Consider the following 11646-nt stretch of genomic DNA (forward strand, 5'->3'; position numbering starts at 1 on the left):
ATTCAATGGAAGTCACTAATATCCTTATTACCTATAAGTCTTGGGTTGTATGAAAACATTATATAATAATTTTAATGGAATTATATGCCACTCTATGGCAACAGAACAAATATGTAAAACATTATCTGTAATATTTTATTAGGACAACATTAGAGTGGTAGTCATAAATTGTCAGCACCTTAGGAACGCATGAAAAGAAACATGACATGCATATATGATAAAATGAAGTAAGATGGCTCAAAAATTCAGTTTTCAACTTTTATTATAGGCCCACTGATTAGAATTTAATTGCACATGTAAAAAGATTTAAAGCTGTTATTTTGTCCATAATGTCATATGCTCCTATCATATTTAGTCCCCGAACTAGTTGGTCTCTTAAAACAGCAGTAGTTAGTGATAAGTTATTTTCTGTTTTCCATTTCACAAATGCTTGGTAGGCTCTTTCATTTAATGGAATGAGGCTGAAAAAAAATTAAAGTAACAATTATTTTAATTACTAATTAAGAACATTGTTTTAAACGACAGCTATTCAAATCAATTTACCAGATGAAAGTGAGTCTGAAATTAATTGGGGAAGACAGGCTACATGAAGGTTTAGTACAGAGTTGGCATTTAGAAAGTGACTGTTAGCCCCATATTATCTCTTGCTTTCTTATAATAAGTCAACAATTTACTTTTAATTCTCAAGATCTCAAAATAATAATTGTCAATTTTTTTTACTATAAATCAGTACAATACTGTACCACATGCTTTATAGCTGGAACTCACTTGATCCTCATGACTTTGCTCTTAGGTAACTACATCTATTTTACCAGTTTAGAAACTGTAGCACAGAGAAATTAAAGGATTTGTCCAAAGTCACGAAGCCATCTGGGATTAAAAGCCAAGCAGTTTGTCCTCAGGACCCTTGTGATCCTAACATGGATCACAAATGCATAATAAACTAAAATCAATCTCTTACAGCAAATTAGAGTTTATGTTAATATAAAAGTTTCAAAATAATATGACATCAATATGACATAAATCAGAATATGAGACTAAACATGTACCAAATGTTGTCAATCATACATACCTCTTTGTAGGAATATTATTTTCTGACTTTACCAGGTTTAGTTTTTGACACAAAAATTCAAAACTTGTTTCAGTAATATTGTTGGCAACTATCTTGAATGTCTTCTCTAAGATTTTCTCTATATTTGAATATAAAAGAAAAATACGCTATTTTTTTCTAAAAATACACTCTATTTTGAGTTAATATTTACTTATCTTTTGTGCTTCTATGAAATATATCCAGTAAAATAAAAAAATTACAATACAGATCTAAAATATGAACTGAAATTTGAACCATTTATTCTATTCTAAAATCTGAAAAATCCTACAACTTAAAATGCCTTTTAAAGGATATTATAAGCAACTTCAAAGTGATTTATTTATTTATTTATTTATTTTGGTGGTGCTGATTGAGCTGAGGGCCTCTTACATGCAAGGCAAGCACTCTACCAACTGAACTATATCCCCAGCCCAACTTCAAATGACTTCTGTGTATTTTAATTCTTTCAGGATTTTAAGTGAATTTGACTCCTTGCTTCAATTCTGACTCTTTTTTATGTGCTTATGTATGAACCAACTTGCGAAACACAGATCATATCTGCTATAAATATGGAATATACATATACATGTATATATGTATTCATATATATGCATACATCAAATATGCATATATGTGTGCCTATGTGTGTGTGTGTGTGTGTGTGTGTGAATACATATATTCACATCACTTATTTAGTAAATGTTGGCTTAAATATTAGTGTTTTTAGTTGTTGGGTTTTTTTAAAGCTTCCAACTACTTTGAACTAGATTCGTTTTTTTGTTGATCATTGTATTATGAGAATTTTCAAGAACTAGAGCCAGGTGCAGTGGCATAAACCTATACTCCCAGGAACTCAAGAGGCTGAGGCAGGAGGATCTCAAGTTTGAGGCCAGCATGGACAATTAGTGAGAACCTACTTCAAAAATAAATAAATGAGAGATAAATAAAAAGGAAAAAGGGGGCCGGGGTTATGATTCAGTGGTAGAGCACTGGCCTAGTATGTGTGAGGCACTGGGTTTGATTCTCAGCACCACATATAAATAAATAAAATAAAGTGATGAGTATGCTTGTACAGGCTCCTGATTATGTAGGCAAGGTAGATGACAAAATGATTTGAGGGACAGTGTCAAATATTCAAATTCCCCAAATCTGGATCAATTGACAACTAAAAAAAAATTTAAAAATTAAAGAAAAGGAAAAAGGACTAGAGATTTAGCTCAGTAGTACAGCACTCTGGGTCAATCCCCAGGACAAAAAAAAAAAAAAAAGGGAGATTTCCTAGCCTCTATAATTATCTCAAATATGCTGTATTTTTTAAAATTACATACATAACTACTAATCCCTCATGGTAGGTTTTATTTTAATGATATAAGAGAAAATTTCAGTACCCTGAGTAAGAATTTCAAAAAGGGACTGACTCCATGATTGATTAATTGCAAAATAATTCTGACTTCCTTTCCTTGCTGTGTGCCAATCCTGCAGTATGAAGGCTCTCTGAGCACAGAGAAAGGAGATGAATGTCGGGGGTTCTCTTGTTTTTGCTGACTTTTGCTCAAAAGCCATTGCTTATGGGATGTTGCATTATCTGCATAAAGACTAGATTGCTTCTTCCTCAAGAATTTGAGAAATCGAGTATTAGCAAGGAGGTTCAATCATGTAACTTGACAGCCATTCTCTAAAGTATGATACATAATAGAAATACATTATGGATCCTTGGAAACCCTGAACCTTTATTTTATTTTAATAGCATCAGCATAAAATGACTCCTTTTTATAATATTAATTAGCACAATCACCCTGCACAGCAAGTTAAAGACAGCTACTGTGACTTTTATTTTTGTCACTTGGATTTCTTCCATCAATGACCTAAGTCTTGCAAAAGCTTCTGAATTGTAAGCCATGTACATGAATGTAAAAGGTGGCATAAAAAGGACTATACCTTTTTAGGGACTATCTCTCTAGATGATGAGTATGCTTGTACAGTCTCCTGATTATGTAGGCAAGGTAGATGACAAAATGATTTGGGGGACAGTGTCAAACATTCAAATTCCCCAAATCTGGATCAATAGTTATTGGTCTATAACAGTAAACTGGAGGACCAAAATCTGAATTGACTCTAAGGGGTGATAATGAATCGCAAAGTCAGAGAGTCCTAAGGAAAAGCCTAACTGTCAGGAACCTAACCACAGGGAGAGAACTGGACAGTGAAGCTTCCTTCCCAGAGATTTGGAGAAACCAGCTCCATCTGGTCCAATGAGAGGGTGTTTAAGTCAGGCATGGTGGCCCAGGCCTGTAATCCCAGCAGCTTGGGAGGCTGAGGGAAGGAGTTGTTCAAGCCAGCCTTAGCAATGGCGAGGCACCAAGCAACTCAGTGAGACCCTGTCTCTAAATAAAATACAAAATAGGGCTGGGGATGTGGCTCAGTGGTTGAGTGCTCCTGATTTAAAGGATATGGACCCACTCTTGGAGATAATTAGAAAATACAATGGAGTGCTCCAGGACAGAGGGGATGAAGACTGTTCAAGTGGACCCCACACCAACTGGCAGCAATGGAAATGATCTGTGGACTTCCTTCAAAGCAAATATGTCTTTTAGAACAACTATCTGGTAAAAACAGATCAGAAATAAAGAAGTCCATATATGGATTCTCTGAGTATGGCCACAACCATAATGAAAAACCTACTGAAGGGCATTAAGGTGAATGGATAAGTAACTGCTCACCCCCTTAATAATATCACCATTTCTAACTAACGCTGCTCCCAGGGAGGGAAATTAAGGAAAAAAATAGGGATATAAGGAAAAAAAGAAAATCAACATTTTTATACCTTATGTTATTTTTACCCCATATGGATGTCCCTGTTCAAAGGCATGATTTATATGGACCTGGATTAAATAATCTAAATTTTTAAAATAAACTCCTAAATTTCAAAAAAATGATAAATATGCTAATGTCTTTGCCAGATTGATAGTCTCCAAAGTAGGCTATCTTTTAATTTATAGATAATACCAGAAAATTACTTATAAGAAAATCAATCACTCATCACTTACCATCTCTTTCATCTGCCCTCTGTAGATAGCTTGCAATAGTATGCAACTGTTTCCCTTTACAGATTTCCATTGGAGGTCTCATCAAAGGATTGTCATCAAAATTTATCTCCTCCAGGGAAAGAAGATTACAAATGGCACTGGGCAGATCTGTCAGATTGTTTCCTAGTTAAATAAAAAGTGTAATTAATTATACCTTTCTGTAAATTAAAACTATAGAGACAAATAACAACTATGTGTGAAGAATCTATTGTCTTGGCAAGTATAAGAGGACTCTCACAGTGCTTGCAAGTCTTAAGCATCAGTGATGACTTTTTCTTCTGTGGGTGGCAAAATGGTCAGGAGTCCTTCCAATGTAGTGAAGGACTTTATAGAGTAAGTATGTTGGTAATTTTTAAAATAAGCCTTTTATTTAGAATAATTTTAGATTTGCAGAAAAGCTATAGATATAGTAATGAGTTCCTATATACTCCTCATTATTTTAATTTTTCTACCATTATTTCGCATTACCATATTACATCTATCCAATCTAAAAATTCAATACTGGTGCATTACTATTAATTAAATTCCAGACTTTTTGGATATATTAGTTTTTCCATCCATGGCCTTTTTTTCCAGAATCCATTCCAGGATACCACATTGCGTATATTTATGTCTTTCTAGTCCCTCTGCTTTGTGACAGTCTTTCAGTATTTTTTTTTTTTTTTATGACCTAAAAGTTTTGAGGAGGACTGGTAAGGAAATTTGTATAAGGTTCTATAGTTAGAATTTTCTGATACATTTCTCATGACTAGACAGCATTGTGGGTTTGGGAAAGAATACCAAAAAAGTGAAGTAACCTCATCACATTGCATCAGGGGTACGTGATTTCCACATGACATCACTAACCTCTGTCATTGGCTAACATAGTAACTACTGAGTTTCTCCAATGTAATGTTATGATTTATTTTTCCTTTCCATACTTTACTTTTTGAAGATGAGTCATTAAGGATTGACTACCCTCAATAGGGCAAAGGCATCAAGTTCCACCTCCCTGAATAAAGTTTTTCAATATCACTTTAACTCAGTATAAAACTCATGAAAAAGTAAAACTATAGTAACACAGAATTTGTAATCACTTAGAAGACATAAAGTTTGCCTTTATATTATTTATATATTTTAAATATAAATTATTTATAAGTATAGATTTAAAAACCTGGTTCCTTTTAGTAGAGAATGGTATTTAGAAATCAAGATGTGGGCTGGGGGTATAGGGAAGTGAAAGAGAGCTCTGGATTTAATACCCAGTACTACAAAACAACAGCCAAATAGAAATCAAGATCTGGGTACTAGTCTTGCTTATTGCTTCTGAAGAGAGAGAGGGAATATATATATATATATATATATATATATACACACACACACACACACACACACACATATGTAATAAACCTAGAATTATACATTTATTTGCACACATGTAAAATATATATGTGTATATTTGTGTGGGTATATATATAACATACATATGTATATATTTATGTTGTAAATCACACCATATAGTTGTTAGGGCCTGGCCTTTTTCACTTGCCACTTAACATCATCAATGTTCTTGTATATATCAATAGTTTCATTCCTTTTTATTATTAAGAAGTTTCTATTATAAGGATATAAATGCATCAATTCACTTAATGAAGGACACATACGGAGTTCAATTTGGGTAATTATAAGTAAGCTGTTCTATACATTTTCACTGTTTTTTATTAAATATAAATTTTCACTTTACTTGGAAGGAAAATTGAAGTGTAATTGATGAGTCATATGGTAAGTGTACATAGAATTTTATAAGAAACTACCAGTTTTTCAAAGTGATTATATCATTTTGAATTCCTACCATCAATATATCAGTTGCAGTTACTCCATATTTTGACAGCTCTTGGTATTGTCAAGTTTTGTTTTAGCTATTCTAATAGCAATATTTCATTATAATTTGCACTTCTCTAACACTAATGAAATTGAGAATATTTTCTTGTGTATGTTTTCTGTTCATCTATATTGTTCATTATATATTGGTTCAAAATTTATACCAATTTTTTTGAATTGTTTGCCTTAATTTCAAATTATTTTTAAAAATTTATTCAGCAAATATTTTCTTTCAATCTGTGGCTTTTCATTCTCTTCTTTTGATTCTCTTCATAATACCTTTTGAAGAGCAGAGGTTTCTAATTTACTAAAATCCAACATATGAATTCTTTTTATTTATATAATAAGATTTTTTTTTTCATTGCTGGCAATTGAACTCAAGGCCAGGCAAACACGCTCTACCACTAAACTACATCCCCAGCTGTAGATTGTGTTTGTTTTTTTAATATATAACTTTATTTTATTTATTTGTTTTTATGTGGTGCTGAGGATCAAACCCAGTTCCTTGCACATGCGAGGCGAGCACTCTACCGCTGAGCCATAACCCCAGCCCCTGTAGATTGTGTTTTTAATGTTGTAGCTAAGAAAGCTTTGCCAAGGTTACAAAGATTTTTCTTCTGTTTTCATCTGGATGTTTTGTAGTTTTAGATTTTACATTTAGGTCTGTGATTCATTTTGAGTTAATCTTTTTTATGGTGCATAGTATGGATGAGTTTTTTTTTGTGGTTGGTTTTTGTTTTATTTTCTTTAGGGTTTTGGAAATATATTTTTTAGCACTATTTGTGGAAAATATTGTTCTTTCTCCACTGAATTACTTTTTTGCATTTAAGAAATCAATTCAACACATATATGTGGGTCTATTTCTATACTGTGTTCTGCTCCATCAATATTTACCTCAAATATTGTCATGTCAATACCACACCATATTCACTAATGTTGCTTTGTGTAAGTCTTGAAATCACATTATGTGAGTCATTCATTTTGTTTTTCAAAATTGTTTCAGATATTTTAGTTTCTTTGACTAGACATGGGTTTTAATATTTTTTAATTCTGATGGAGATTGAGAACTGATCAAACTTGCAGAAAAAGAAACACTACTCCTTCCTGTTCTCTCTTGATGCTGTCCTAACTAAAAAGCCACCAGCTACAATTGATAATTCTCCAATAGGCCAGAGAGTTCTGGAGGATTTTTGTTTTTGTATTTTTTTGTTTATTGTTTGTTTCTCATGCCAAAATAGCAGGTGAATGAAGTTTGTCCTACACTTGGACAAAATAGAGAAACTCCCTAAAATACAGTAAAATGTTGTCATAATACAAATGAAGAAAACCTCAATGCAGGGTTGAGTTATTGAGACTCATTACAAGTTGCTGTGAACGAAATGGTTATGAAATGCCCCAATGCATACCTTGATAGCTAGCTTTCTCTGGAAGTTTTGAGTCTCCAGGAGACCAATGTCAGTTTCATTACATTGGACTACATATTGGTGCATCAAGAGTAGGGTACTCTACTACTAGTACTGTTCGGCAAAAATACAAGCATTGTTTTTCATATGGAAATCCTCTAAATTTAATAAGGTGTGGAGCACTGTTTGTAAAAGCTATGTCCAACTAAAAGACATAATCTCATACTCAGCTATTCACGTGATTAGCTGGTACAACCACAATGGAAATCAATTTGTTGAAATCTGATAAAGTTGAAGATGTACATATGCTCAGATTCAGCCACTCTAGTTGTAACTTTATGCCCTAGAGAAACTGGTGCAGTATATACTGAGAAAATGTACAAGAATGTTTAAAAGCAAACAAATTGGAAATAACTTAGTTGTTTACCACGTGAAAATGGATTGTTATTTAAACATTCTATTGGATATTACACAGCATAGAAGGAATCTTATATATGTTAACATAGATTCATTTTAAAAATACAGTGGATATGGGCTGGGGTTGTGGCTCAGCAATAGAGCACTTGCCTAGAACGTGCAAAGCCCTGGGTTCGATCTTCAGCACCACATAAAAATAAATTAATTAATTAAATAAACATATTATGTCCAACTACAACTAAAAAAATAAATATTAAAAAAAGGAATATAATGAATGTAAAATTCAAGTTACAGAGTGATCTATATAGTAACTGTTGGGGTTTAGGTGTGCAGAGTTTAGCTCCCTCAGGCCTGACTTTTTGCAAGAGCTGTGGCTGTGATTTAGGTCAGCTGAGGCAAACCTCAGTTAGGAGGAGGAAACGTTCTCTTCCCCTTATCGCAAGGCACAAGTTCTGCATGGTTTGGCCAAGAGGAAGAAGCTTCCTGCATACTTATCCTGGGAACAGTACATTCTAAAGAAACAAATGCATCCTCAGGGGATTAGATAATGTCTACAAAGAACTTTAAGAGGGTACTTATCAAATGAAAAGGAACAGTCTGAATCTAGCTCTGTGTATCCGCTGAGGCATGTTATTTGGGCAATGTGGGTAAAGCGTTATTGAAGAATTGCTTGCTTTGTTAGAAGAAGAATATAAAAGGAACTTGCAAATAAACCTCAGCATGCAGTTGCAATTGCTGCCTTTGCTCTGCATCCCCTGTGTCCTGGTTATCTCGCGACCCTTACCCAGGGACCCGAACGCTCTAGACGTTCACAGTAACAATTTAATAAAATTTAAAAATTCAATAAGATACCACTTTTTAAAAAAATATTTTTTAGTTGCCAATGGACCTTTATTTTATTTATTTAAATGCAGTGCTGAGAGTTAAACCCAGTGCCTCACACATGGTAGGCAAGCGCTCTACTACTGAGCCACCACTCCAGCCCCAGGTACCACTTTTTTGATGGAGAAATGTTAGTATAAAAATATGGCTGAAAAAAGATACACACCAATTCAGTGTAATAGTTACTTATCATTTAGAAGAAGCACAAAAAAGTGTCAACTCTATGTCTTAACAATAAAAATGTCTCAAATATTATACATTGTTAATATTACAAAATGTTAGCATCCTGTATCTGGGAATATACATAAAAACTTATTATTTTCTGAAAGTCTGAAATATTCCATAATAAAAATTGTTAAGAAAACTATCAACCTAGTTATTCCTTATACTTTGGAAAATCTTTTCTGATATCTTTAGAGTGAATGATATGCTTTTTATTCTATGTCTTTTTAATTTTTCTGATTTTTTACAGTCTTTTACTTTGTAAAAGACTATATAAACTATTATATTATATTGTTTTATATTATAGGGTTCAGGAGTGAGAGTAGGGAGCCAGCAGAGAAGGAAATGATGAGAAAGTGATGAACTAAGGGTTGTGTAGGTGTGTGTGTAGAGGGAGGGATGAGGTCAGGTTCAGAAAAAGAATACTGAATGATTGGGTATAAGCAGAGAAGACAAAATAGAAATGCAAAATGCCTTCACCTTCCCCAACTGGATTATAAGCTCATTGAAGACAAGAACTGAATCTTATACTTTGCTCTCATTTCTGTAGCGAGGCTAGCCATCTCCCTACACTGGGCGCTTAATGTATTATGTTGTCTGCCATTCTGTTTTTTTTGTCAGCAAAATGTATAACTCGGACATTAACATTCTACTTATTGATTATGACTGACACTTACCTTTCATGTTTAGTTGCTTGAGATCTTTTAACGATAAAAAAGATGGTGGAAGAGAACTTATTCGATTGTTGTTAGCGTATAAAGTAACCAGACTTCTCAATTCCCCTATACTTTTTGGAATCTCTCTGATCGCATTATTTGAGATATCAAGTTTTTTAAGTTGAGTTATATTAGACAGTTCATCTGGAAGTCTTGTTAACTGTAACAGATTAAACAATTATGGTTCATTAATCCATAAAGATTTTTATGACAAGTGTATTCTAAAAATGCAAGGAGCGAGTTTTATTTCTTTGTTTTTGTCTTAGAAAGGAGATATTTTCATTCTGTCACAGATTCTTTGTGACTCCCCCTCCTAGCTAAAAATCCACAAGATAGTGAGAGATATCCAAGTACCTCCCTAATCTGACCAAAGCTACCAATTCAACCCTGTGACTGGCTAACCACCTTCTTCACTCTCCCAACTTTCAGTGTTCATTGCCTCCCAGTCCCTCCTTCTTTTCCTAAATCTGACCATGTTTTCTTTGGCTTCTTTTCTTCCTGAAGTCTGTCTCAACTACTCTGTTTCACATTTGATCTCTTTAATCCTTACTTTCATCATCTCCACTGTTTACTAGTCCCTTATATGTTTTCCTTAGATCTTTAAATGACATGAAAGGCATGCTTCATACTTTTTGTGTATGTGTTTCCAAGCACAATGCATTTTCAGTAAATGTTCAATAACAGAGTCACATAGCTGGCATTATGGCCCAGATAAAATTTCCTGTACGAAAAGTGTTGTGAAATAACAGTATATACTGAGATACTGATAAAACAAAGAAGCAAATATGCATATTTAGAAAGAATAAGAAGATTGTGAATGCTTTTGTTCTATAGGTAAATAAAAGAATTTTGAATATGTAGGTCCCTCAGAAATACCTGAAAAATGAGGTTCGTAATAAATATTGTGCTAAGTGCACTTCCACATATGGAAGTAGTCGTCTAAGGCACACTCACTGGCTTTAAGAAGATTAAATTTTGCTCCAGAGAACAAAACATATACATGTGAAACAATCAGGCAACAAATAGTCCAGTGCTAAAAATAAAGAGTACAAGCAATAAAAGGTATATGAACATTTAGAGACGGTGAATCAGTATAAATTAGAGAACTAAAGGAAAGCTTCAGGTAAAAGATGAAACTTGAATAGCCTCTTAAGAATGGAGGCTGGGGATATAGCTCAGTTGGTAGAGTGCTTGCCTCAAGGCCCTGGGTTCAATCCCCTGCGCCACAAAAGAATGAATAGGATTGAAGTTACAGGACAGTTAAAGCAATACAAATATTATGCATAAAAATGGCAAGTGAGCTTAGGAGGTGGCACATGTCTGTAATCCCAGTGGGTTCAAAGCCAGCCTCAGAGAAAGCAAGGCACTAAGCAATTCAGTGAGATCCTGTCTCTAAATAAAATACTAAATAGATCTGGGGATGTGGCTCAGTGGTACCCCTGAGTTCAATCCCCAATACCATCCCTCCCCACAAAAAAAAGGCAAGTGAGAAGTTGATCCATAAGGAGATGTGATGGGAAGCAGAGGAAGATACATTTGGATAAAGAGCACTGAAACAGGCTATTGCAAGACTTGTTGGCTAGCCTATGAAGAAGAGGCTAGATCATCATAGGTAGAATTTCCTTCAAATAAAGATTCTCTAACTACTTGTTCAATATTTATTAGAGGAAGTGTCTGAGAACTATGTGAGGATAGAACTACTGTTAAAAGATTCCTGATGGGCATCCTTGTCTTAGCAAAATAAAAGCCCTTTGATTAACCTGAGGCATCTTCATTAGATGATTCTTAAAGAGATCATTTGTTAGATAAATTAATCTTTTGGGCATTTGATAACCCAAGGGGGTTATCAAAATGATATTTTCAACCACATAGGATATTCTTATTGAGGAGTTCTTGTAATATATATATATATATATATATGTATATATATATATGTGTGTGTGTGTGTGTGTGTGTGTGTGTGTGTGTGT

The 11646-nt window shown here is 33.8% G+C and overlaps 1 protein-coding gene across 1 annotated transcript in view; it reads right to left on the minus strand.

Moving 5' to 3' along the window:
- Positions 1 to 244: 244 nt before the first annotated feature.
- Positions 245 to 11646, minus strand: part of Lrrd1 (leucine rich repeats and death domain containing 1) — a 14441-nt gene continuing 3039 nt past the window's right edge. The window contains exons 2-5 of the mRNA XM_015506707.2: positions 9638 to 9836; positions 4138 to 4299; positions 1073 to 1190; positions 245 to 461 (exon numbers count right to left, since the gene is read on the minus strand). Of these exons, the coding sequence (XP_015362193.2) occupies positions 278 to 461; positions 1073 to 1190; positions 4138 to 4299; positions 9638 to 9836 (663 nt within the window). The 3' untranslated portion in view covers positions 245 to 277. The remainder of the gene's footprint in view (positions 462 to 1072; positions 1191 to 4137; positions 4300 to 9637; positions 9837 to 11646) is intronic.

Source organism: Marmota marmota, unplaced genomic scaffold (genome assembly GCF_001458135.2).
Source record: "Marmota marmota marmota unplaced genomic scaffold, marMar, whole genome shotgun sequence".
Classification (NCBI taxonomy): domain Eukaryota; kingdom Metazoa; phylum Chordata; class Mammalia; order Rodentia; family Sciuridae; genus Marmota; species Marmota marmota.